The 27,377-nt window shown below is 55.2% G+C and overlaps 1 protein-coding gene across 4 annotated transcripts in view; it reads right to left on the reverse strand.

The window, feature by feature from the left end:
- Positions 1–217: 217 nt before the first annotated feature.
- Positions 218–27,377, reverse strand: part of OSBPL5 (oxysterol binding protein like 5) — a 72,242-nt gene continuing 45,082 nt past the window's right edge. For all 4 annotated transcript variants that reach the window (XM_074401860.1, XM_039471021.2, XM_074401861.1 and 1 more), the window contains exons 8-22: positions 19,998–20,172; positions 19,493–19,685; positions 16,025–16,209; positions 15,329–15,410; positions 14,272–14,370; positions 13,715–13,811; positions 12,341–12,439; positions 7,067–7,164; positions 6,572–6,661; positions 6,353–6,489; positions 5,725–5,910; positions 5,297–5,423; positions 3,558–3,696; positions 2,763–2,865; positions 218–1,009 (exon numbers count right to left, since the gene is read on the reverse strand). In XM_074401860.1, the coding sequence (XP_074257961.1) occupies positions 871–1,009; positions 2,763–2,865; positions 3,558–3,696; positions 5,297–5,423; positions 5,725–5,910; positions 6,353–6,489; positions 6,572–6,661; positions 7,067–7,164; positions 12,341–12,439; positions 13,715–13,811; positions 14,272–14,370; positions 15,329–15,410; positions 16,025–16,209; positions 19,493–19,685; positions 19,998–20,172 (1,949 nt within the window). In that variant the 3' untranslated portion in view covers positions 218–870. The remainder of the gene's footprint in view (positions 1,010–2,762; positions 2,866–3,557; positions 3,697–5,296; positions 5,424–5,724; positions 5,911–6,352; positions 6,490–6,571; positions 6,662–7,066; positions 7,165–12,340; positions 12,440–13,714; positions 13,812–14,271; positions 14,371–15,328; positions 15,411–16,024; positions 16,210–19,492; positions 19,686–19,997; positions 20,173–27,377) is intronic.

The raw sequence follows: 27,377 nt of genomic DNA on the forward strand, positions 1-27,377 counted from the left end.
GAAGAGCAGCACAGACACGGGACTGAGGCCAGACGCAGAGGCTGACTGTGGCTTGCACCTCGCCTCCAATATTGCAATTACGTTTATTAAAAAAGTGTAAAATGGGAAGACTGTGCATCGGTCTGAGTAAAGTGGCGAAGTTGAGCCTCCCTGACCTGGGTGCAGGGCCAGCTAAGCCACACCCCTGCACCGCCCCCACACCTGCACCCACCCCCACCTCCACCTGCGCTTTCCCCACTGGAGCCATCGTCCAGGTGTGGCGGTGGGGTGGTTCCAGGACCTGCCTCTGTGGGGCTCCCATCCAAACAGCACATGGTGAAATAAAAAACCAAAATGCCCTCCCCAGAGCGGCCCTCACCTGTGCCCACCACCCACCAGTGGCCCCACCGGGAGGGCCCCGGCTTTGTGGGCAGGGTGTCAGGAAGGCAGGCCTGTGCATCTGTGCATGAGGGGTGCTCCTGGGCCACTTGGGATTCCATGGCTGCTCTTCCAAACCTGCCCACCCACTGCTGCTGGGCTGTGACTGTCCAGAGCCCTGACAGGCCCTCCCACCCTAAATCCATCCATCCTCTGCACTGGGTTGGCGAGACAAGATGGCCAGGAGGGAGTCACACAGCAGAAGCTGCATTTGGCTTTAGCATTAAGGCTGGTGCTGAGCAGAAGGCCCTGCAGACAGGCCAGCGCCCCCACGAGAGGTGCCCAGCACGCCCGGGCCGCAGTGCCCTTATGGCCCCAGGCCTCTCCTGTGCCTGGGCCTCCCATCACAGTGGATGTGCTTGCTGGACCTTTGTGCCTCCACGGAGCCGGCTTAAAGTGCTGGGTGCCTGGGAGGGAGGGCTTGGGGCTGGCCAGGAGCTGCTCCCACGGCTCCTATTTGAGGATGTGGTTAATGAACAGCTGACATGCCAGGAACACGCAGAGCAGGAACCAGGATCGCGGGCTCTGCAGGAGGCCAGGGGCTGGTCCCTGTGCTGCTTGTGCCATGGAGCTCAGCATGAACGAGAGGTGCCTGCAAGGACAGAGGAGAGGTCGTGGGGGCTGTGCCAATGCCAGCAAGGCCTCCTCCCACAGGCCAGGATGGTGCCCTGGGTGCTTGACCAGGTGCTGGACACGGAGCCGAGATGGAGACGGGATGGCACCTCTTGCTCTCCAGGGACATCGGAGCAGGTGTGAGTGGACAGCTTGTTAGGGGAAGGGCCCCAGGGCACTTCGGCTCCACTGGGATTCCCTGGGCACATCCAGGGCAGAGGAGGGCCAGGGATGGGGCAGCTGGTCTTTGACCTCCTCCCGCCACCCCTGTGGTTATGGCTGAATCATGCCTCTGCCACAGTCACTGTTGGAGTCTGAACCCCTCCACCTCAGATGAGACAGTGTTTGGAGATCGGGTCCTTAATGAGGTATTGATTTAAATTGAGACCATTAGGGTGGGCCCTGATCCCATAGGAACGTATACGAAGGTCCCTATATGAAGAGGCGGTTAGGACAGGCATGGTGAGAAGGTAGCGCCTGCAAGGCAGGAGAGAGGTCTCCAGAGAAACCAGCCCCGTGACACCCAGACCTCGGACCCCAGCCTCCAGGACCGTGAGGGAGCAGACGCTGCTTTTCCAGCCTGTGGCCCGCAGTGCTTTGCCATGGATGCCCTGGATCCTGAGCTGGAGTACTTTGCCATGGAGACCCTGGCCCTGAGCTGGAGTGCTTTGCCATGGAGACCCTGGATCCTGAGCTGGAGTAAACGCCGCTGTCTGAGCTCCTGGCTGGCAGTACTTTGCCCTGGAGAACCTGGCTTCCGATATGGATCTGGTTTTTGCTGCAGAAGCTTCTGGCTGTGTCCTGGCAACTGCCTGGTAGCAGACCTGCTTCTGGGGAGCCAGGCCTCCCTGTTTCTTTGCCCACACAGCCTCACCCGGGAGCACCCTTCTGGAAGGGCGTGGGGGTTCTTTTGCTGTCACAGGAGAGGGCGCTGTCACCAAAGGCAGGTGCCATCCCCACCTCCGCGCACCAGCCGCCTGCATCTGTAACTGGTCATGGATACAAACCCCACAGCTGGCACATGCCCTTTCCTGAGGGCTCTTCTGCCAGGACCCAGAGTGGAATCCCAGGGATAATGGCAGCTCTTAGAGGCCCCAGGCCTGTGTCCTGGCTGCATTCCACTCTGGGGTACTGCTACCAACCCCACTTTACAAACGGGAGGCTGAGATGTGACAGACAAGGTCCCATAGCCAGTGAGTCACTCAGGCTGGTTCAGAGCCAGGAGCTTTGGACCCAAGATGGACCCTGTGCTGTGCCCCCATCGGTGGTATCTGGTGACAGGAAGGGGCCACGTGGCCCTGGTGGCCCACGCCCAGGGCTCTCGGCCAATCCCATTGGCTCCTTCCTCAGCCACTCCTGAGAAGCCACGGTGTGCAGGTGCGGGGCGCTGCAGTAAGCCCAGGCTGCCATCTCAGCCCTCGTACCTTGGGGTCTCTCCTGGGGCTACCCCAGGCTATACCGGGCTGGCACCTTCCTCTAAGCTCCAGGACATCTCTGGCTCAGTGTCTGCCAGGCATGGCCAACGTGGCCAGTTGAACTCCCTGCACCGCCTGCCCCTCTCACAGCCTCTCTCTTGCCCCTGGTGGTTTTCATTACCCTGCAGGTCTGTGGGTTCCTGCTCCAGTGACACCCCCGGTCCCAGCCTCCTGGCCTCCCCGCCTCCTGCCGTAGCTCCACCAGCTCCCTGTCCTCTCTGACCCGGAGCCCGGATGGACACCCGGAGTATGGCCCACCTGTGCAGCTCCTGCTGGCCGTCTCGGACGGAGATGACGGCCTCGTGCACGGCCTGCAGCCGCCGCGCCTCCTTCCTGCACCGAGGGCAGGGGCTCTCGCTGCCTGGGACAGCCCCGAGGGAGACACAGGAGGGGAGGGGAGAAGCGACGGTGAGCTGGAGATCTGGGGGGCCGGCATGTGGGTCACGGGTCACATCCAGCTTGGGCCTCTACCCACTCATGGGAAACATGCAGGGCCAAGCCGGAGACCCAGAGATGAGGGAGGGCACTGAGGGTGTTTCTGGAGGGAACCCCTAGGCTAGACCAGCCTCTAGCAGGAGGTTGACTGGCCAAGACAAGGCTCATCCACTACAGAGGCAGGGACAAAGTTGGGCAGACACAGCTCCTGGTGGCAGGAGAGGAGCAGAGGGCTGGGGAGGATGCCAACAGACCTGCCCCTCAAGCCGCCCCCACGGCTGGGGAGCTCCTGGCCTGGGCCCATTCCCTTTCTTCCCCGCCCCCACCCTGCCCCTCGTTGGCCCTTGGGCTGCCCCCCAGACTCTGAGAGGCCAGAGCATGCTGGGGGCCCCTCAGGGCGGCAGAGGAGCTTCTGCTGGGAGACTGCCCTACACCTGGGCAGGGGCTTCTCTGGACTCTCCTCCAGCCAGGTGGCATCTGAGGCGTCCACCAGAGAGGGGCGTCAGCTGGCCTGGATGGCATCAGCCAGGGAACATGCCCCATTCTGCCTGCTGTGGGCGAGCACCAGCTGCGCTCTGCACACAGACAGGGACCGTGGGGCTAGGCCGGGGTGCTCACCAGGGACGAAGTCACCATCCTGCTCCTCGTCCGAGAGCTCTGGGCAGGACTCTGGCGTGGACCCACTGCTCTCTGTGGCCTGGCTGTGGCCGGAGGGCTGGTCGCTGGCCTTGCGAAGCCGCTGGTCCGGGCCAGACCTCTGCAGAGAAATGGAGCCACTGCAGCTGAGAGCCACTCATGCCCCCTGCCCAGACCCTGGGACATGAGGCAGCAGCCGGCAGGGAAGACAGCTGCTGGTGTGGAGCTGGCTAGAGGGGTCGTCTCAGCCCCAGCATGGCCTGGAGTAGCCATGCCCCCTTTGGGCCTGTTTCCTCATTGGTGACACAGGGCTGCTGACCCTCACAGTGACAAGGGCCTACGAGGCGGTGCAGACAGGCCTGCCCTGTGCCACCATGGGGTTGAACCCGATAAATGGAGAGATGATGGCATGGGGGCCATGGGTGGTTCTGACCCCAGAGTCACAAGGACAGATGAAAGCTGAGGCCACTGTGTGAGCTGGTGGGGTCCATAGGAACCCCAGATGTCTAGGGTTCCCCACGTCAAGGGACAGCCCCAGGGGGGATCCCCCAGACTCAGCTGGCTGTGCACCGTCCCAGGAGTGCAGGCAGGGCTCGTCCATTCAGCCTTATTTGAGTTCACAAGGAACCCAGGACAGAAACCAATGCTCAGGGTGGGGAAAGCAGAGCCTGGCCGTGGGACCACCGTGTAACAACAGGCCTTCAGGGCCAGAGAGATGCCAGGGACACTCCACATTAGGTGTGGTCAGAGGTGGGGCCGGTGGGTTTGGCCACAAGGTACTCCTTGGGACGCTGTTTGAGGCTTGGTGGGGCCCAGCCTGACTGCAGAGGCCGAGGAATGGGTGGCTGCAGAGGGCACTGGGGGTGGACATCTGCTGGAGGTGGGGAGGGAGGGGAGGAGGAGTGGGACTGGGAGGGGCTGGGCCAAGGGAAGGTGGTTTGGGCTGAGCCGGGGACTTGGCAGCTGTGCTGCAGACAGAGGGGTGCAGGCTGCATCTGCCTTCCTGAGGCGTCTTCCCTGGTCCCTCCGCACACAGCATGGGACGTGCGGCCAGGGAGATACCACCACCCCCAGCTTTCTGGGGAAGTTGGGGCCACCAGGCAAGCATGGCTTCTCATCTGAGTGTGGCCCAGATGGCACCACCTGGGGAACATGCCCCCATCCCGCCTGCTGCAGGTGAGCACCGGCCGCGCTCTGCACACAGTAGGTGTGCGCACACCTGGAATGGGTGCATGTGGGTCGGGCACCACCTGGTGGCCGTCCAGGGCAAGGCACCAAGACACACCCAAGGTGGCTTCCTCCGGCTCCTCCCTGGAGCCTCCCTGTGTCCTGCTTACCCCTTCCAGGCCCAAGATCTGTGCCAGTGCTGGCTCCTCCCCCTCCTACCTGGCAGGGCCCTGGGCCTCCATTTCCTTATCAGTGGAATGGGATCATGTGGCTGCTAACTTGGCAGACAGAGGCTTTGGGGGCAGTGGGCTGAGAGACAGTAGACCCCGACACACACCGAGGTGGCCTGGAACTCAGCGTCCTGCACATTCTGGTTCCTGAGTCCCATACGGGGCAGGAAAGGGAAGGGGAGGGACGAGGGGACTGGGGGATGAGGGCGTGAGGGCCTAAGCGGGTGCCCCAGCTAAGGCTGAACACAGTGAGGGGGAGGAGCCAGGTGAGGAGCGAGGTGTGGCCACTAGGACCAGCCTGGGTGGGGCCTGCAGGGTGCTGACCTCGTGCCTGGGCCCCGGGCTGCCCAGGAAGGTGGTCTGGCGGGCCACAGCCTCCTGCCGCAGGGTCCGCAGGATCCCGTCTTGCTCAAACTGGGCGATGTCCTTCAGGGGGTCCCATGGGCTGCGGCTAGAGGGTCCACAGGGCGTCCATCAGCACAGGCAGTGGGCCTCAGGCGAGGGGGCTGTCCTGGCCCAGCTGTCAGCTCCTCCAACAGTGGCCAGAGACCTCCAGGAGAGTGACCACTGCCCACACCCACGGGCAGGGCCTGCAGTAAGGACTGGCGGGGCGGTGGTGGCGGGTGTCACTATCTGACCCTCCCCCACCGGCTCCTCCAGGGGATAGAGTGAAGGTGAGAGGGAAGCGGGGACCGCTGGGCCCTTCTCAGCCCAGCCCCACCCTGCAGCCCCAGGGCTGTGCCGGCACGCACTCCTCATGGCGGTAGCGCCACTCCTGGGTGACGGGGTCCAGGTGGAACAGCTGCGGCTTCCAGGGTGTGAGGCTCTCCTGCCGCTCGCGGGCCCGCCGCCGCTGCGCCTCCTCCAGGGCAAACTTCTCCTGCGTGGCCCTGTGCTGGTCGCCACTGCCGATGGCCTTGGTGACGTGCTGCCAGAGCCTGCGGGCCAGTGACCCGCCCTAAGCCAGAGGCCCGGACAGCCCCACCACCCCTTAGGCAACTGGGAATCAGGGCCCCTTGGCACCGGAAGGAAGGCACAGAGCAACTTCTGCCTGATTGCCTCCAATAACAGGGAGCTCACTACCTTAAAGGGAGCTTTTCTTTTGTCCATGAGATGGGTTTTTCCAGCACTGAGCTCCCACCTCCCACCTGTAGGGACCTCCCTGGGCAGCTGTTGGTCACCCACCACCAGTGAGGGGTCAGGGGAGGCTGCTCCTCTCCAGGCCACACCCCCTCCCTCCATCTGTCCTTTCTGGGACATGCAATCTGCTCTGAGGGTTCCGCCAGGCTGCCCTCCCAGCCAGGGACATCCTGGGGCCTTGCTCACAGCACTGTAGCCAGGCTGTGGCCAGCAGGGTCCCTGGGCACCAGCAGGCCTCACCTCTCAGACTCCAGCTCTGTCTGCTGCTCCAGTGGCACCGTGTGCTGCCTCAGCCTCTGCCTGCGAACCTCCCCGCTCGGGGTCCAGAAAAGCGCGATGCTTCCACTCCCCTCCTCCTTGATAAACACGTCCCTATCCTGCCCCAGATGGCCAGCGGGGTCAGAGGTGGGCCTGGTGATGACTGCCCAGCCGTGCCTACCCTGAGGGTTGGCCCCTTACCCAGTGGCCACTGAGGCTCGCCAGGACTTCCTCTCCCGACGTGATCTTTCCCGAGATCTGGTTGATGCTGGTGCTGCCCCCGAAGAAGGGCTGCAGGGCCACACCCAGAACATAACCCATGAGCAGAGGCTGGGGACCCTCCAGAGTCACATCCCCATGGGGGCATGGAACAGTTATTCTCTTGGGGTGCCTGGGAGCCCAGGAGGGACAGACCCAACCAAGAGTAGCCAGCAAGGTTTTTATGACCCCCACACCTCTGCTCAAGGATGCAGGGTCCCTGCCACGGAGACAGGCCCTGAGCTGGCTCTGCTGTGAGGCTGCAGGCACCAGCCTCCCCTTTCTGGGCCCTGTCTGTGTTGTGGGATGTCAAGAGCTGCTCTCCTTGTGTGCACTGCCTTGGGGAACCTTCCTTGGGGGGTGGGGAGGGTGCAGGAGGATCCCCGAGGCCTCGTTCCTTCCCTGGCTTTGCCTGCCCCAGGCTGCGGCTAGCACTACCTTGAGTTTGAATTCCAGCTCGGCTTGGAAGTTGTTCTTGGCGCACTCGATGGTGACCTTCCCACCCAGCTCCAGGGTCATCGTGCCATACAGGAGTCCTGAAATGCAGCCAGTGTCAGGGCCTATGCTGCCCCAGCTCTGCTGAGCCCCAGGCCCTGTTGAGTCCCGACCCAGCAGCACCAACCCCTGGGAGGAGGCCTGTGCCAGTCTCTGGGAGGGTGAGAAGGATAAGAGGTGCTGGGAGCAGAGCCCCACGTGGAGAGGCTGGTGGGCTGTGGAGCCCGGGAGGCATGCCTGGTCCCTCGGGGGCCATCTCCCCACTAAGGGGACACTGTCCTCGCCGCCTTTTCGCATGTCCGGGTCTCGCCTCCTACTCCAGGCTCCGGAGGCCACCAGCCCCGTGAGACACACGTGTGCTTCACTTGACTCCATGGTTCCTGCTGTGACGTCATGCTCCCCAGGGCAGGCGTCTTCCTGCTCACTGCTGCGACCCAGGCTGGCACCCAGAACAGAGCAGGCAGCAGTACCCAGGATAGCATCCCATATGTTTAAAAAAATTAATGCATCTTTTTTCAATTAATGAAGGAAAGAACAACTCCCCCATTTCCAGCGTTTGGAGGAGTTAATCTAATTAAAGAATGCCACCACCACGGCCACCATCGAAACGCAAACATTGGCACTCTGAAAACCACTTAGAAATGTGTGGGAGATATGCGTCTTAAACATGAAGAAAACAGCGACAAGCTACTTGTCGTGACAAAGGCTTGAGGCACCCCCAAGTCCCTCCGGAGGGTGCTGTGCGAGCACATCCTGGCCACGCACACGGTGGAAAGCTACGCGCCTGGAAAGACGAAAGAGTAGCTCTGTGCAGCTTCGAGGGGTCTGTGGGCTCCAGGGAGAGGAAGGCCCAGGGTCAAGGCTGTAGTGAGCCAAGATTGCACCACTGCACACCAGCCTGGGCAACAGAGTGAGAGTCTGTCTCAAAAAAGAAAGAAAGAAAAACAAAACAGACCTGCCCCTGAGATTGTGGTCACTACATGTTATTTCCTAGTGAAAGGAACTGGAGCTCTCTGGAGAAATGGCCGATTTGAAGTCCGGTGCAGGCAATGTGCAGGGTGCACATGCGGTCCGGGTGGAAGGGGGGACACCGGCAGGGCTGCTAGGGTGTGCAGGGGGCTCCGGAGCCAACGATGGCCCCCAGCGGCCAAAGATGGGGCAATTTCAGTATCAATAAAGTGAACAATGAAACGTTCTAAAACATCAAATGCGTTCCTGTCAAATAATACGTGGCAATAATCACCTTCGCCAGTCACCTTGGGAAGACAGCAGGGGAAAAACCTCATTATTTTGAAAAGATTAAAAAACCTGGGATTTCTCCTAAAACAAACCAGTCCTGTTGGGTAGCTGTGTAGTGGACAAGGGGAAGTTTCTCTTTTGAGAAGCCTTCCAGTGATGAAGTGAAGGAGGATGGAGTGTCACCATCTTGCAATGCCTGACATGGGAACGGGTGCAGGCATGAGAATCAAGTCCACGAATGTCACAGAGAACAGCGGGCCCCGTGAGCCCTGCTGTGGAAACACACAAAACCTTCGATGAAGCGTCATGCTGAAAAAATTGTGCTGAACATGATCGGGCATCTAGGGATCAAAGCAACTGATGGTGTATAGGAAATCCCCAGGGCACAGGAACACAGCCAGAAAAAATCCACACTGGAGGGGCTACGGCGGAGACATGAACACACTGCAGGGAAAAACAGGAGGGAAACGGGGCAGCCGTGCGCAGAGCGCGGCCACACACGGAGACCCGGCCAAACAGCCAGCTGTCTCGAGGGGGCGGGTAGCAGGATGCAGGCGCATTGCAACTGGGGATCCAAATGTGGACTGCAGACTCGACAAGGAAGAGTGGGTTTTTTTTTTTTTTTTTTTGGTCTGGTGATAGTATTTTAGTTACGGTCAAGAAGGGAAATCCTGGCTGGGTGCAGTGCTCACGCCTGTAATGCCGGCACTTTGGGAGGCCGAGGCAGACAGATCACTTGAGGTCAGGAATCTGTGACCAGCCTGGCCAACATGGTGAAACCCCGTGTCTACTAAAATACAGAAATTAACCAGGCATGGTGGCAGGTGCCTGTAATCTCAGCCACTCAGGAGGCGGAGGCAGGAGAATCGCTTGAACCTGTGAGGAAAAGTTGCAGTGAGCTGAGATGGTGCCACTGGGCTCCAGCCTGGGGGACACAGTGAGACTCTTTCTCAAACAAACAAACAAACAAGAAAAAGGGAAATCCTTATCTTTTAGTGATATAAAATAAAATACTCAGATGACATGATGTCTGGGATTTACCACCAATTAACTTGGGGGAGAGCATGAAGGTGAGTGGCTTGCTGTGCTGTGGGTTCGTGGGGGAACCGGACACATATGTTTGAACTTTGCCGTAATACAAAGTTGAAAAAAATATATGAAACATGGGTGAGTCAATGAGCGTACAAGAAAATATGGGAACTCCCCCAGAAGAAGAATAAAGAGGGAAAGGAGGAGGAAGAGGGGGAGGGGGAGGGGGAGATGGAGAAGGGGAGTGGGAGGAGGGGGGAAAGGAGGAGGGGCATTTGTTGATCTGAGATCCTGGTTTCTGAGGTTCTCCTGGGAAGTGGTAGACAGGTCCTTGGGTCAGAGGAACCAGGAGAGTTTTTTCTGAGACATTTCCACACAGTAGGCACTCTCACTTGGCTACGCCATTAGCAAAAGAAACAGCTGCAGAAAGCCCATTCGTCCCAGAGGGAGAGTCAAGGGGACCCCTGCATCGGCCTGTGCTCTAGGGGTTAAAAAGAAACCCTCTCCATGAATGCATGAGGTGAGTTTGGGATTCAAACCTACACTTCTGTGTCCCAGAAACAACTTGCTAAGAAAATGTGAGGGGCAGTCAAACAACTTCAGGCAGCAAAACAGTAACAAAACACCAGCAAAATTAGAATCCCAAGGGAATTCAGCCATTCTTTGAATAACTATTGAGCATCTTTGAGGGCATCGCTGTGGACAGAGGGGACCCAGCCGCAAACAAATTAGACTATGAGAATGGCCAAATAGAAATGATGAAACAATTTTTATTACAATGCTCAAAGATTTGTAAGAAAGGATTGCAAACATGACCAAGGAACAGGTACCAGTATACAAGAACAGGAAAGGCAGGTGCGGTGGCTCACTCCTGTCATCCCAGCACTTTGGGAGGCTGATGCGGGTGGATCACCTGAAGTCAGGAGTTCAAGACCAACCTGACCAACGTGGAGAAACCCAGTCTCTACTAAAAATACAAAATTAGCCAGGTGTGGTGGCACATGCCTGTATCCCAGGTACTTGGGAGGCTGAGGCAGGAAAATTGCTTGAACCCAGGAGGCGGAGGTTAAAGTGAATGGAGATGGTGCCACTGCACTCCAGCCTGGGCAGTAAGAGCAAAATTCCATCTTAAAAAAAGGAGAGAAAGAAAAAAGAACAACAGGTTTGAAAAAGAGTAGAACTTCTTGGGAAACAAAATATCAAAATAGAAAACTCAGTGAATGAGTCACATGTCAAGTTAATTATAGAGTAAAAGATACATCTAAATAAATTATCTAGAATGCAAACAAATAAAAGAATGATGGAAACATTAAGAGAGAGGAAGCAAAGAAGGAGATAGTTTAAATTCGGTCTCACTGGAGTTCTAGGAAAAATGGAGAAATCAGGAGTGAGGTCCTTAAAAAAATAATAATGGCTAAAAATTTCCAGACTTGATCAATGCCACGAAACCTCAGGTTCAAAGAGTTGGAACAAACAAAAATCCTCAGTCAGTAAAAATTAAAAAGATATCCAGAGCTATCAAGTCATAAAAGGAGGATTTTTTTTTTTTTTTTGAGACAGGGTCTCACTCTGCTGCCCAGGCTGGAGTGCACTGGTGTCATGAGGCCCCCCACAGCCTCTACCTCCTGGACTCAGGTAATCCTCCCACTTCAACCTCCCAAGGCTGGGACCACCAGTGCACCACCACGCCTGGCTAATTTTTTGGTATTTTTGGTAGAGACAGGGTTTCACCATGTTGCCCAGGCTGGTCTTGAACTTCCCCATCAAGCAATGCCCCTACCTCGGCCTCCCAAAGTGCAGGGATGCCCAGTGGAGGAATCTTTACGTGCGTACTGCTAAGTGAAAGGAGCTAATCTGAAAAGGCTCCATGCCATATGATTCCAACTACAGGACATTCTGGAAAAGGCAAAACTATGGAGGCTGTAAAGGATCAGTTGTGGCCAGAGGCTAGGGGGACAGAGCAGTATGTGGATCCATCTATTCATGTCTCGTCATAAGATATTTTTAGAGTGGTGCGACTATTCTGTGAGATACAGTAATGGCAGATTCAGGTCCTTCTGTCTTAATCAAAACCCATATAATGAGCAACACAAGAAGCCAAGAGAAGGGACCTGTACACTCAGCTAATAACAATGTATCAGGACTGGCTCATCGACGGTACCAAATGTAGCACCTCAATGTGAGATGTTAAAGACAGGGGGCACTGTGTGAAGGACACACAGGAACTCTGTATTCCTGCTCAATTCTTCTGTAAACACAACACTATTATTTTAAAAAAAAAAAGTCTATTAATGAAAAAAATCCAAAGACATCCAAACTTTGACACACTATAGCAAGACTACAGAGCACCAAGGCAGGGAGAGTTTCTTCAAAGCAGCTTACAGGGAAGAGCAGATTATGTAACAAAAGGGCTGACAGCTGATCATCCCAGACAGCAATGCAAGCCAGAAGGCAAACAAAATGCATGTGTTGAAAGGGCGGTAGGACAGCAATCTACCTGGAATGACGCACCTTCAGAAGTCACGGGCCAGGCCGGACGTGGTGGTTCTCATGCCTGTAATTTGGGAGGCTGAGGTGGGCGGGGCACCTGAGGTCGGGAGTTCAAGACCAGCCTGACCAACATGGCGAAACCCCATCACTCATAAAAATACAAAATTAGCTGAGCGTGGTGGCGCATGCCTGTAATCCCAGCTACTCAGGAGGCTGACACAAGAGAATCACTTGACCTGGGAGGTGGAGGTTGCTGTGAGCCGAGATCGCACCATTGCACTCCAGTCTGGCAACAAGAGCAAAACTCCGTCTCAAAAAAAAAAAAAAAAAAAATCAGGGGTGAGTGAAGGTGAAGTAAATATATCTTCCAGCAAATAACTAAAGGGGTTTATCGCCCAGCTGACGTCACTGAGGGAAGAGCCTGGCTCTGCCCTTGGGGTGGGTAGCTGAGCCTCTCACCTTTGCAGTGGGCGTACGGCATGGTGAGGGTGTAATCCTCTGCTCGGTTCAGGAAGGTGAGCGTGGCTTTGCCATCCAGCAGAGCTGACAGCGAGTTCCCTGCAGAGACAAGAGGCAGAAGGACCAGTGAGTGCAGACAGCCCCTTCACACCTGTGGCTGACCCTGAGTCAGCGGGTCAGAGCTCCTTCCATCAGCCAAACGCGCTCCTGGCACCTCCAGCAGTGTGACTGTGGGTGCATCACTTAACCTCCCTGGGCCTGAGATTCTGTCAAATCCCCGTCCGGTGTGTATGTGACATCTGCGCTGAGAAGTTGTTTCATCTTTGACTTGTTACTGGTTTACTGCAGCCACCAAACTGAAGATTCTCAGGGTGGAGGCTGCAAACCTTTTCAAACTTGCCTGAGTGCCCCCTCAGACTTTAAACATCCCTGTGGAAGGGCCAAGTCATGGGCATGGCCAGTGAGGAGGGGGCAGAGGTGGAAAAGGTGGGCTGAACGGGAGGGCAGTGGCACGTGGGCCCCTCCCAGACTTCCACACATCCAGGAGAGCCAGGCGCACAGAGGCAGCCAGCACACGCCCACCCGTGACGGAACCGACGGGAAACGTGCGACCGTTGGGAAGACACGGAAACGGCCACTTTTTGTGCACCTGCAGCCGCCAGGCCCCAAAGCAGGGCAGGCCAGTGGGGCTGCTGCAAAGACCACAGATCCCCTCCCCGTCCCACTCTGGGGCCAACACTGAGGGCTGTGATGTGGCCACAGAAAGTCTTTGGTTTCAGTTTCATTTTTTTCTTTTTTTGGAGACAGAGTCTCATCCTGTCATTCAGGCTGGAGTGCAATGGCACCATCTCAGCTCATGGCAACCTCCACCTCCTAGGTTTCAGCGATTCTCCTGCCTCAGCCTCCCAAGTAGCTGGGATTACAGGCGCCCACCACCAGGCCCAGCTAATTTTTATATTTTGGGTAGAGACAGGGTTTTGCCATGTTGGCCAGGCTGGTCTTGAACTCCTGACCTCATGTGATCCGCCCACCTCAGCCTCCCAAAGTGCTGGGATTACAGGCGTGAGCCACTGCACCCGGCCTTAAGTTTCATTTTAGTAGATTCACACAGCCATGCAGCGCTCTGGGGCTGCTCAGCCCGGGTCCACACCTTTCCACGCAGATGCCTCTATCAGTTCTCAAGGCGTCCCTACAAAAGGTGCCCACTCTCAGCTCAGGAGCTGCGGGCAAGCTCTGCCTGATGCCCGGGTGTGAGCACTTGACCATGGTGGTCTCTGACTACAAGGGTCGGGAGGGACAGGCACATGGCCCCCAGCTGAGACGTTGGCCCACTGGCTCCTGCAGCCCCAGGGGCGCCCGGGGTGACCTCCTCACCGTAGAACCTGGACTTGGCTGTGATGCTGCCACTGATGCAGAAGCCATCCTTCCGGTTGCTGACGTGGAAGGCAGACACGGGCGGGTGGTGGGACACCTGTGTGCAGAGAGGCGGCTCTGTAAACAGCTCAGAAACAGATCATCCCAGGAAGCAGGAGCCCAGCTTCAAAGAAAACCCCTCCCTGTCTGGGATGCACCCCCATCCCTGTCCCAGGATTCAGGTAGGGGCCTTCCTGGCTACCGCTCACGATGCCCAGGGCAGACAGGCTTCCATGTGGGGCTCAGGAATCCTGACTGCCCCAGAAGGTCCCCTTGAGAGATGGAATGCTCTGTCCCCTCCCTAGGGAGATGCCGTTTGCTGTCACCGCCATGGAGATGTCTGTACCTTCTGCGAGAACCCCTGTTGGCAGCGTCGGGGTCCACAGCCCTTCCACTGGGCAGGATGTGGGACGCCTAGGAAGTGGGCTCTCGGGGCCATGCTTGCTCCTGCCCACTGCCAGGGCCCCGCCCCCCCACGAGCCCAGCCCCCAGGCTGGGTGCAGCGGAGGGGCTCTTGCCTGCTCTGCTATGTAGAACGTGCGGCTGTCAGTCTGGGGGTGGAACCAGCAGCAGCGGAAGGTCTCCCCCAGGATGGGGTTGTAGGGCTTCTTGATTCCCTGCACACAACAGAGACTCACGTGAGGAGCTGGGCGGGTAAGGGGCCCGCTTTGCAGAACAGGTGAGGGATGTGGCCTGGGGGGCAGCATGGGTGGGCTGCCCGCTGCCTGCTGGCCTGGTTTGCTGCTAGCATCTGGGAACAGCACCTCACTTCTGATTTGGTGGGATTGTTTTGCCTGTGGTTTACATTCTTGGGGGATAGCCTCAGGGGAATCCTGTCCACTTCTTAGCTTGGAGGAGGGACACAAGACCCCAACCTTGTCACACTCTCCTTGGACCTTGGTTGCAGCTTGAACACAGCCTGCTGAAGGCCACGGAGGGCACCAGGCAGTCAGGAGTCCCACCTCCACCCCACACCTGCTATGTGACTCAGGCCATCCTTTCCCTCACCGAGCCTCAATTTCCCCATCCGCACAATGAAGAAGTGGAACCAGGATTGTGGTTTTCAAACCTGCTTCCCAGGGAGCCCCAGGGCTCTGTGGTGAGGTCAGGGGAGCTGCAGGCACCTGTCCCTCACTATAACCAGAGCAGCCTGCTGTCATTGGAGTCTTGGGTTTGTGGTTCTAAAAGGGGGCTCCATGGCTAAAAATTTAGGAAAACCACAGCTCCCAAAGGTTCCTCGAGGTTCAGGGTTGAAAGCCTCTGTCTTTTGGCACCATCTCTAACACGGCCTGAGGCTGTTTTCTTGGGGGATAAGGAAGGAGTCCAGCTTGGGCCTTTCAGGGAACCGAGACCACCCTTGGGGGCTTGGCCTGAGCCACCCAGAACCCCGCTGTGGGAAGTGGGGCCCTGCCCCCCATCACCAAGGACCTGGGCCCTCTGTGGGGTAAGCAGGGTCCCTCAAGGCCATGTGGAGTAGGGGGCGGCCCGGGGACAAGGGAAAGTGCCAAGGGAAGAGGGCTGAGCAGACACACCTGTGGGCTGCAGCACCCCCCTCCCCGGCTGGCAGGGGCTCACCTTGGGCTTCTTGTAGAAGCCAGACAGGTACCACTGCAGCACCAGCTTCATGCGGCTGTAGGCGTTCTCCTCCACCGCGGCCCTGCCACAGGGCGGGAGAATGCAGACCCCCGCTAAGAGGGCCATAGGCCACCCTCGTGTTCCCTGACCCCTCCCTCCTACCATCCCAACCTCCACCCACTCAGCTGCCTGGCCCAGGTACTCTGGCCACCCCCAAGCAGAATTTTCTCCAGGGAAGTGGGTTCTTCTGGTCGGAAGGTGCCAGGGCTGCTCCCCCGTTGGGGCAGAGAGGGTACTGTTGTGCCAGGGTGCCCCCAACTCCAGGAAGCATCCCGCCCACACTCTTGCCCCCACCCTGCTCCCTCTGCCTGGCTCCCAAGCCTGAAGCCCCCTTCCGGCCTCTGTATCCCATCCCTTCCAGCTTGAGGGTGCAGGGCTCAGGGTGCATGGCAGGTGCTTGGGACTGAGCCCCCTCTTACCACAGATGGCCCTGGCCCTGATGCTCCCCCTTCACCAGCTCCTCCCAGGCCCACCTTGGAGACAGGGCCCCCTGGGAGGGGAGTGCTGCAGGAACAGTGGGCTGAGATCAGCCAGGGGACTCTGGAAGCCCCCACAGGGGAGGCAGGGGCTGAGGGGCTGCGGGTCTCCTGCAGATGCAGGGCGAGGTGCGGGGTGCCCTCCCAGCATGGCGCTCACCTGGAGAGCAGGTCTGCGTGGTAGTAGTAGTCGGAGAGCTTGTTCAGGAAGGAGCGCGGCTCCAGGACGAAGGTGGGCAGCACCACGCGGGACAGGTCCATGCCCGGCCGCAGCTGCTTCAGCAGCGTCCACATCAGACTCTTGTTTTCCTCCGACACCGTCTCCACCTGGGACGCCTCGCCCAGCTGCGGCAGACAGGCTGCAGTCAGGGCCCTCGTGGAGGAGCCTCGAGGAAGGGTGGGGGGCAGTGGCAGCTCCGGCTGGAGGAGGCCGCACCTGCCACCCCTTCAGGTGTAAACCCCTGGCCTGGTCCCCGTGGCCTCATGAGGCCAACTCAGCCCCGTCAGATGTAAACTCTTCCCAGGGTGTCTCCACCCTGCCCTTGGGGCACCCTCAGCCCTGATCCCGGCCTGCTCCTGTCTCTGTTCCTGGCCCAGGGACCCCATGCCCTGCCCCCTTCCAAGGGCAGGGTACAGCCTTTCAGCACCTGCTGTTGAAACGCATCTGTGCTTCGTGGGACCCAGGGCCGCCCGCCCTGTCTTCACAGCTCCCTGGGGAGCAGGGCTTTCACCCGCTCTTCCTCTTCTCTGAGATGGAATCTCACTCTCACCCAGGCTGGAGTGCAATGGTGTAATCTCAGCTCACTGCAACCTCTGCCTCCTGGGTTCAAGCGATGCTCCTGCCTCAGCCTCCTGAGTAGCTGGGACTGCAGGTGTGCACCACCATGCCTCAGCTAATTTTCGTTATTTTTTAGTAGAAATGGGGCTTCACCATATTGGACAGGCTGGTCTCAAACTCCTGACCTTATGATCCAGCTGCCTCAGCCTCCCAAAGTGCTGGGATTATAAACATGAGCCACCGTGCCCAGCCTGCTCTTCCATTTTTTTTAAAAAATTATATTCTTTTTCTGTTTTTAACCACTTTATTGAGGTATGATTGGTATACAGAAGGCTTTAGATATTGAATGTAGACAACTGGGTGAGTCTGGAGGTGGGCCTGCACCCACAAAACCATCATGAGTGCCATAAACTCATCTGTCCCCTCTGCAGCCTGTGAGCCCCTCACAAAGGCCCCGTCACCTCCTCCCCTCCTGAGACATCTAACCCTCACACAGCTGCCGAACACGTGACTTGGGGTGACAGGGCTCCAGTTCTGTACCTCACCACAGCCGCAGGGTACAGGGATACCTGTCCTTCCCTCCACAGAGGGGACGAGTGGCTTGCCCAAAACCACACAGCTGGTGCCTGGCACAGGCGAGATCTGAACTCAGGGCTGTGTGCATGTCCAGCCTGACCACAGCTGCCCAGGGGAGGGGGCAAGATGGGGTGTGGTCTGTGAGTCAGGACCTCGCCCCTGCTGCCGGGAGGCCTCAGGCAAATGGCTCCGCCTCTCTGTGCCCACGGACCACAGACAGATTCTTGTGGCACTGGCCAAGTGGAGGTATGTGTGACACCCAGGAGCCATGTCTGACCCTGTGAGGGGCTGGCCCATAAGCGGTCGGGGGCTCAGTGCTGTAGCTTTGATTTCCAAGCCAGCTTTGAGGCGTGGAAATGGCGGGCAGCTTCGGCTGTCAGGGACCCTCCAGCTCTGTCCGTGCCCGTCATCTTCCTGAACCCTCTCCCCAAGCCTCTGCTCTCTTCTCTCCTGAGGCTCTCTTAGTGCAGGTCCCCACCGCCCCTCACCGATGCAGCCGTCACCCCCTCTTCTCATCCTGCCCTGGTCCGCAGCACTGCTGGCCCTGCAACCCCTCCTCCTGCCTCCCTGCCCACCTCTGTGAAGGCTTATCTGTGCTCGGCCTCTGAAGGTTGAGCACCCCTTGATTGTCCACCCTGTGCCCTCATGCCCAGGTCTCTGCCCAGAGCCCTGGGCTCACGCCTGCAGCAGCCCACCCTGCCTGGCTCACAGCAGCGTCACGCATTGCCCTCTGGCTGGGATCTGCCCAGTCCACCTTCCAAAGACCCTGAATGTGCCACTTCTCCCTTCTCCATCACAGCCGGGTCCAGGGTACCCTCAGCTCTCTCCCCACAATGGCCCTTTCCTACAGGTGGCCCAGTGTCCACCTCTGCTCCTCGGCTGTCCCAAGGGACCTGCCTAACCCGCTGGTGGCTTCCCCAACACTCTCAGCCCAAGGCTCCTGGAGCCCTTGGTCTACTCCCCGCAAGGCGCATCCTAACCTTCCCATCCCTGCACAGGAGCCTGAGCTCTGTGGGAACAGCAGCCACTGGGAGACCACGGTGTTCTACTGAACACAAGGAATTCCACAGACCATGGATGCCCCGCTCTGTGTCCCTGCAGAGCAAGATGTGAAGAAGATGCTCGCCCACACAGCAGCAGGGACCGCAATCCCCTTTCCTGCTGCAACCGGGACTTCCCATTGCCCTCAGTGACAGCCACGGCCTTGCTCCTCCTGCCCCACTTCCCGGATGAGAATGACAAGATCCCAGATCACAGAGCCTCCTGTTCCTGACAGCACCCACGCCAGAGCACAGCCTGGCTTCCTCAGCCTGTGCCCAAGCCGCCCAGTGGAAGCTCAGATCCTGTGATTCCTCTGGACTCCCCTTCCTGAGATGCCCCATGGTGCCCAGGACCATGTGTGTTCTCTCTGGCAGCGGGGAGTCAGCGCCCTGGCTGTTCATCTGAGGGTGTGCACTCTGGACACTGCCACCACCGCCCGCCGCCCGCCCCTGCTTCGGCCTCGTGCACTGGTGACGGTCCCCGCCCCTGCTTCGGCCTCGTGCACTGGTGACGGTCCCCGCCCCTGCTTCGGCCTCGTGCACTGGTGACGGTCCCCGCCCCTGCTTCGGCCTCGTGCACTGGTGACGGTCCCCGCCCCTGCTTCGGCCTCGTGCACTGGTGACGGTCCCCGCCCCTGCTTCGGCCTCCGCCCCTGCTTCGGCTTTGTGCAGTGGTGACGGTCCCTGTTCTTAGAACGCCATCCTCCCTCTCCTCACTCACGTCTTCAGAGAGTCCCCGGCCCGGATTGTCCCCTCAGCTGCTCCCCAGCCTCCTCCCGTGTTTGCGAGTTTCTTGTCTGTTTCCTGCTGCCCCTGCACCGGGGCCCAGGGCCCAGCTCTGTCTCGTTCACGGCTGTCCCAGGGCCCAGGGAGCGGCAGGGATGCAGGCTCCTGTAAGCCTGGGACTCACGCCCTGCACGTCCTCCTCTGTGCTCCTCCAGGAAGTGGGGCCGCCCCCCAGAAGGGGTCAAGGGCCCCTCCAGAGCCTCTGGTTCTCCCGCCAGTGAATTCCAGCCCGAGAAGAGAGCTGCCCCTGCCCATCCCACATCTGCATGCCAGCCAGCCAGAGGCCGCCCGCGTCTTCAGAAGAGGGGAGGAGGCTGCTCACCTACCAGACAGCTCCCAGACTCACTGCCAAGCGATGGGGACAAAGGCTCCCCCTGGGCCCCCAGGGGCACCCCCAGGATGAGGCGTGGCCACCTCTGCTTCTAGAGCGAGGGGCCGGGGCTCTCACCTCCTCCAGCTCCTCCTGGGCCTGCTGTACATAGGTGGTCCCTCTCTGTGCCGGGGCCCCGGGGGTCTCCGACTGGTCGCTGCCGCTCTCGTTCTTCCGGCTGTGGTCCTGGGTCTCGGCATCTGACTCCTCAGGGTTCTCTCTCTCCGACTTGTCTGAGAATGCATCGTTCTCCAGGGAAGACCCATTCAGTCTGGAAGGTGGATGGTGCCAGTGGGTCCCTGTCAAGGGTGAGACCCTGGCACACCCCTCTGGGCCTCCCAGCCCTCGCTGCTCCGCGCTTTCCCTACGTTCCGGCCTGTCATCGCCTCCACAAGCCACGCTTGACACAATTCGCCCCGTTTTATAGAGGAAGAAGCCGAGGCTCTAAGGTACGCTGCAAGGAACACGTCCCTGCCTGCAGCCCTGCAGCCCACCAGAGCGGAGGCTGGGCCGACCTCTCCGTCTTCCTCACCTTCAAGGAGACCCCATGAGTCACCACCTCCTGTGCCCTCGCCCCACTCACGGGAACAGGTCTTGGTCAGGGTGGACGGTGGCCGAGGCTGGCAGCCCGCACAGCGATGAGGGTGATGCGTCTGGCGACGTGCCCGGCTCCCCGTCGCGGCCCGGCTTGCAGGTGCCCAGTCTCAGCAGGCTAGAGCAGCGCAGGGCCAGCTCCAGGGCGTCCAGCCAGCAGCGGCCTGTGGGGGACACGGGGTGAGCAGGCCCCACCCCACCTCTCTACGTCCCCCATCTCCAAGGAGCCACCGGGAGGCTCCCCTCACTCTGACCCTTCAGGGACCCACCCCCTCCACCACAGACCCAGCAGGGACTGGGTCCCTGGGTCCCCTCCCTTCCTGTACCCGCATCCAGCTGCAGATTGTGTGGAGGTAGACCTAGGAGCCCCTGGGGACTGAGGACTTCCCAAGCAGGCAGGTACAGCCTGGGGACAGCTGTGCTGGGGAGGCAGTCCTGCAGAGGCACCCAGGGATGCTCACAGCCCAGCCTCACCCACCTCCACCACCCACATGGCTGATGAGGGGCCGGCATGGTAAGTGACCCCTCCAGGTCACACTGGAGCCACCCTCAGGTTTCTGCAGGTGTAGTCAGGGAGGAGGGTCCTCCCTCACTGGGAAGCAGAGGTGTTGGGAGCTCCCGAGAGCCTGGAGTCAAGGCAGGAGGGTGGGGAGGGCTGAGGAGGGGCTTGTACGCCAGGAAGGAGCCCTGCCTGAGGCTGCCCAGAGGGTCTGTGGACAGCGGTGGGGGCAGGGGCCGGCTGACAGCGGGCCTCCTCCAAGCCCTGCTCTGGGCCCTGAGCCCTGCTGCCTTCCTGGGCAGGGTGACAGTACTACCCAAGGGTCCTCCTGTGGGGCATGTGTCCACCTGGGTGACACCCATGTCCTGGTGTGTTCACTAACAGCAGTCCCCACACTCACAAGAGTGTCTTGCCGTGGCTCGTGACAAATCACACTATTAGTAAGTGTGGGGTTTTTTTGGTTTTGAGATGGAGTCTCGTTCTGGCATCCAGGCTATAGTGCTGTGGGGCCGTCTCAGCTCGCTGCAACCTCCACCTACTGGGTTCAAGCAATTCTCCTGTCTCAGCCTCCCAAGTAGCTGGGATTACAGGTGCCTGCCTGTAATTTTTTGTCTTTTTAGTAGAGACGGGGTTTCAACACGTTGGCCAGGCTGGTCTCAACCTCTGGGCCTCAAGTGTTCTGGGATTACAGGATTACGAGCCACCGTGCCTGGCCTCTGGGCCATGCTATGTAGGAGCACGGGGCTGGAGAGCTGGGGCGGTTCAGTGCCTCTCCGAGCCCCTGCCTTTCGGAGCTCCTGGAGACAGTGAGTTTCTCTCCCTCACTTTCAGATCCATGAAATCCTGCTCTCCATGGAGCGTTTCCGGGGTCCAGTGTGCGGAGGGGCCCGCCTAGACAGTGGCTCCTGGGTCTCTAGAGCTGGCCTTTTCATTGGGGTGGGGAGATATCTGGGATACTGCTGGTTCCCTTGCAGGCTTGGTTGGCACCAGAGTGGCCAAGCCTGGGCTGAACACTGGGGCGGGGGCTGGGGCAGGGAGCTGGAGAGGTCACAACGGCCGAGTTGGCCTCAGGGTCCAAACACGTGGGCTTTGTGGCTGCCACAGGACTAGACATCCTGAATGTTATGCATCTCCTTTGAAGCTCATTCCAAGGCCTCTTCCTCCTCTTCCTGGAAGCCCACCCTGATACCCACAGGGGCCGTGGACATCCTTCCTCCCGGATGGCGGCCCCATCCTATCAGGGGCTCAGGTCACCCCTCAGCCCGACTTGCCTTATCTGATGGTTGGTTATCCACCTCACCCACAAGCACAGAGGCTGTGGGCTGCCCTGTCCATCTGGGGGCCTTTGTAGGACCTGGTACAGAGTGGGGGACTCAGGATGGCCCGGGAGGGAGCACAGATGTGGCATGTGATCACCGGGGTGATACGGCACCACAACTCCAAGCTGAGAGGCACCTGAGGCTGAGGCCGGGCTACTTTAGGTCTGCGTCACTGGTGGGATGGGAGCCCCTGGTCCTGAGGCTCTGGGAAGCACCACCCTGGGGTTAGAGGAGGTACAGCAACCGCATTGACCCAGAGCAGCCACTGGAGGGTGCAGTGGGGCTGGGCTCCAACCCTGGGGAGAGGGAGTCACTCGAGGTGCGGGATCCCCACGGCCACAGCTGCCTGAGCTGCCACTCAGCACACCCCAACAGCGTGCAATGCAGTTGGGAGTCAGGGAAATTCGCATTCACTCCAGGCTCTAGCACTTTCTTGCTGGCGGTTTGCCTGTGCCTCAGTTTCCTCATCTGCCTCATGTAGATGATAACAGTAGAACCTGTTGGTTCGATGGTGCCTGGTGTGGAAGGAAAATCCTGGGCCCCTCAAATCACTAAGCTAAAAGGAAAACTCCAGCTGGGACGGCGTGGGGCCAGCCTGCCTCCCATTTCAGTCACCCCTCTGCTAGATAGACGCGTATCTGATTGCCTCCTTTGGAGACACTAGCCAGAAATGCAAAAGAATGCGACCATTTGTCCCCTCCCTGCCTGATGTTGTCCCCTCTTTCCGGACCAAAACAACTTTCATCTTACATATGTTGGCTAATGTCTCCCGTCTCCCTAAAATGTATAAAATCAAACTGCTCTGACCTCCTGAGGCTGCGTCACGTGTGCGTCCTCAGCCTTGGCAATGGAAACTTTCTCAATTAACTGAGACCTGTGTTAGATACTCGGGGTTTACATTTTGGTGACCACTGAGGTGTTCTGAGTGGAGGTGCCCCTGATGTTTGACAAGTCTCCCATGGGCGCTTGGTACCAGCTTGAACTAACTTTATGGCTCAAACCAACAAGACCATTTGCTGAAGCCTGCAAGCACCCCCTCCAGAGAATCCCTGATTTCCCAAGATCCGGTTGAGAGCTGAAGCTTTTTTCCCTGTACAACTCCTCCTTGTGGAGTCTTGCCTGCTTCCAACACAAGGCAGCAAGTTTTTCCTGCTTCCGTGACGATGGAACGCAGGTAACTCCTTTATGGAGTTTGAGCTCGCTTCCAAAAGGGAAGAGGAAGCGCTCCTTTCTTTTCCTGCTTCTAGGATGGTGGAGAGTAGTTTTCAGCCTGAGACCCAACCCTAGGTATGTAACTGAAGTGTGGTTTGTCTTGGCTAAACTTAAGATTAAGATCCAGCTGGTCGTCATTTCCCCTTACCATTAGAGTGCTCAGCAATCGTCTAAGGCAGGCGTCCCCAAACTTTTTACACAGGGGGCCAGTGCACCGTCCCTCAGACCGTTGGAGGGCTGCCACGTACTGTGCTCCTCTCACTGACCACCAATGAAAGAGGTGCCCCTTCCTGAAGTGCGGCGGGGGGCCGGATAAATGGCCTCAGGGGGGCCGCATGCGGCCTGCGGGCCGTAGTTTGGGGACGCCTGGTCTAAGTTATGCGATTGTTTTGCTTAACTGTTTTTTTGTTGTTGTTGATTGTTTGTTTTTGTTGTTTTAGTCTTTTTCCCATTGAACTCTCTCTGACTTGGTCAAATCCAAAGGAAGTTCCAAATTATGGGGAACAAGGCCACTGAAGTGGCTAAATTCCCTGATAGGAGGAGAAAAATGGCCAGCGAAAGGAAAAAAGAGGAAAGATTTTGATTTTGACTACCAGGGGCCTTTATTTATATAACATGGCCACGTTTTCACTAGCCAGGCCAAACTGCAAGAGTAATGACTGTACTGCTGAAATAGCAGCAATTTGTCCAAGTTGAAATACAGAATGAGATTTAAAAATATATTTTTAAAGCAGCTCAATGGTTGAAAGTCAGCTTAATTAAAAGCTAACATCCAAGGGGTGTGTGTGTGTGCGGGTGTGTGTGCATGCGTGTGCGCACACGTGTGTACATGTGTGTGTGCGTGCGCGTGCGCATATATGTGTGTTTACATTTAAAAGGCCTTCATGTTTTGTTTTTGGTTTTCTCCTAGGACCTTGTCTGCTTCTGAGCAAAAGTTTTTTCTTCTCAGTTGACTGAATTGTTTCTTCATTCACTTCTGCTGTCTCCCCTTTCTCTTGTGCCCTCTGCTGCGTGGGGGATCTAAAATAATTTATAACAGCCCGGGGTTTCTTTAAGAAAATGGAGAAGGCACCAGACTCTTTTTGGGGGAGAAAGTTGTTTCTTCTTATGAAACCCCAAGAATGTAAACAGACAAGTTCATCTCAGCAATTAGATTGCTTACTTTTTTAGTGTGTTACCTGTTTGTTTGACTAAAATAGTTATTGCAACAGAGGTTACTTGTAAGTTTTTAAGGAAGAGTGTGGTTTAGACACTTAGAAATGTCTTTGTTTAAAAAAAAATTTTTAAGTGCACTGTAATAGCATCATGTGTCTAAGCTCATAATAATTCTCCATTTTTGGAGACCCAGGATTCCGTGTGGGCTCTTTCCAGAGCTCAGAGATCCAGTTAAAAGATAGGAAGTCCCTAGCTAAATAAAACTGGTCTCCTTATACAAGCCTATGATAGATTTCTATAATTTTGTTTGACTTGGCATCCATCTTTAGTCTCCCTCTAGCACCAACAGACTTCTCTCTGTACCTAATAATGATACAAATTTTGCTATTTGATTTTCACCTGAGTTGTTTCCTGAAACAGGTTATCAAGAATCTGAAAGTCTAAGATAGGAAAAAAAAGTTTTTATAAACCTATGAGATGAACCTCTATTGGCATACCTAATATGTCTATGTACTTATGTGTTGTGTACACAATGTTTCACTACTGAAAATATATAAAAGGGCTCTAATTGATTGGCTTAAGAAAATAAACACGCTTGAATCAAATGTTATCAGGAAAAAAAGATGAGTTAAATGCTTTTACAAGTTTACATAACTTAAGTAAAATCTTTAATAAATAAGCTAGCTTTAAAATTGTTGGCAAAGTAATATTAGAAATGTCTTAAGAATTTCTAGCATACATTTTTGTTTGCATTTATTAAACAAGCAATTTCATACTTATCACTGCCAAATACCATAAGGTGTCAAAACTTGGCATAGGGGTTATGAAACTATAAACCCAGCCCAAGGTGGAATGATCTTTGCTTGCATAATCTTTAATAAGTAAGGCATTAATATTGGTTTAACAAAAATAGCTACACCTTAAATTTAGTAAGATTACCATAACCTCTAATCTGGTGGCTTTAGGTGGTTTGGTCCACAGGCAGTAAGGTTTATTTTGAGAGACTGTTACAATCTTTGTTTCAGCTAAACTATAAACTAAGTTGCTCCCAAAGTTAGTTCAACCTATGCCCAGGAATGAACAGGGTTAGCTTGGAGGTTAGAAGCAAAATTGCATCAGTTAGGTCCAATCTTTTTCACTGTTTCAGTTATAGTTTTGCAATGGTGGTTCCATAACTTTAAATAATGACAATTGCAGTTTTTATAAATAATCTAGGTAAATGATTAAAATAATTAGGTAAATGTAATAGGATAAGTACTTGTAGACAAACTCATCATAATTCAGAATCTAAAGTTAGATTAAATAACAGATGTTTCACTATTTGGATATTTTCCAATAAAAATATATTTGTAGGGAAATACTCTCTCTAAAAAACAAAAACGTGTCCTTTTAAAAAAGGTGAACAATTTTTGTCTAATTCAAAGCTTAAAGGTCATGTATAAAACAAGGTAAAAGGAACCAGGAAATAAAAGAGTAAAAGAGATGTAAAGAAAGTCATAAAGCAAGTTTTTTTTCTTTTTTTTTTTGAGATAAGAAAGCTTAAAGAGAAATAATTTCATATGAGAAAGAATCTTGTATGGTAAATTTAGTCCTTGAGTAAAATGACTGGTTGCTTACGCAAGAGGGATGCTCAGGACAAACAAGAAGGCCCAAGCATGTCATGAATGGTCTGTGTAAGTCACAATAAGAGGGTCTGTTTAAAAAACAAAACAAAACACCAAAACTTTTTACATGATCAAGCTGTCTATGATTAAAGGGAAATTATAGTGGTCTTTATAGATATTGGGTTCAATGTAAAAAAACAAACACTTACACCAGGCGTCCTCAAACTTTTTACACAGGGGGCCAGTTCACTGTCCCTCAGACCGTTGGAGGGCTGCCACATACTGTGCTCCTCTCACTGACCACCAATGTAAGAGGTGCCCCTTCCTGAAGTGCAGCAGGGGGCCAGATAAATGGCCTCAGGGGGCTGCATGTGGCCAGTGGGCCGTAGTTTGGGGACACCTGACTTATACATTAAAGAACTGGTTAGAACAATCACATTTTCCTAACAGGCTGATTTATGCTTAATTGATTATAAGAGATTTAAATTTTTAAATTTTAACTCAAAGCTCAACTTTTATTGCCTCTCACCAGTTTCAGTTTTCTTTTCCCTTTTAAAAGGCATGAAATAGTAACTCTCCCCTTCAACTTATTTTCAGCTTATATAAGATCTGTTTTCCTCCTCAGGTTCTGTTTCTTTTTGTGGGCTGATACTAACAATGTTTTCTCAAAGAAAATTTTTTTTCTAACATGATATTCTATGCATTGCAGAAGGTACTTTCTTTTGCCTTTTGATAACTGGCCTAACAGACTTCATGTTTTATTGAAATAATTCCTATGCCATTATTATTAAGCTTGTTTTGCTTAGGAAAAACTGAGATTAATTTTTTTTTAAATTAAGGTTATTACATCCTGTATCTTCCCATATGTGCTTTTAAAGTCCTTGCAACATTAAGTTACAGGAATTTGACTCCTGGGTCTAAAAAGAACACCAAGTCCTGCTAAATCTTAAACACTGACAGCAATTAAAGCCTCATCTTCAGGCCCAGTAGAAGATGCCAGTCAAAATAAACTGCATTCCTGAGGCACAGGGCCAGAAATTAAAGCTATTCAACTCCTCAAGGTCCAGGGACTATCCCAAAAGAAGTAGGCATGTGAGATTGTAAGAGCCAACTTTGAGAGATAAAATAAATTCAGTTTCTCTGTAAATTAATCATTAATGTCAAAGTCACACTGATGCAAATATGGGCCCCTGTGTCAGATTAACAAGGTTTTCTTGAAACAATAACTGACTCCTTAATAAAGGTTATAAAGGCTTATGGAAGTTATATATTATCATCAAGATGAATATTTTATAGATTGTAATTTTGGAAAACAGATTTAATTGGCTTCATTATGTTATTAGGGCTTATTGTTTGGAAAATTAAGTTTCCTGTCTCAAAGAATGAAGGTTTTTGCTGTTTTTTTTTTGAAATCCTTATCACTTTGGTCAAATGAATGATTTATTTTACAATGACCTGTAATCCTATTTTATATCAAGTGTTTTAAACCTTTGATATTTAACAAACTTTCCAAAATCAAATTATAAATTATGTCTTTTTCTAACCTAATCCTTTAAGATATTATTAGCAGGTTCCCTAAA

The sequence above is a fragment of the Saimiri boliviensis genome, chromosome 6, assembly GCF_048565385.1.
Source record: "Saimiri boliviensis isolate mSaiBol1 chromosome 6, mSaiBol1.pri, whole genome shotgun sequence".
Taxonomy (NCBI): Eukaryota; Metazoa; Chordata; class Mammalia; order Primates; family Cebidae; genus Saimiri; species Saimiri boliviensis.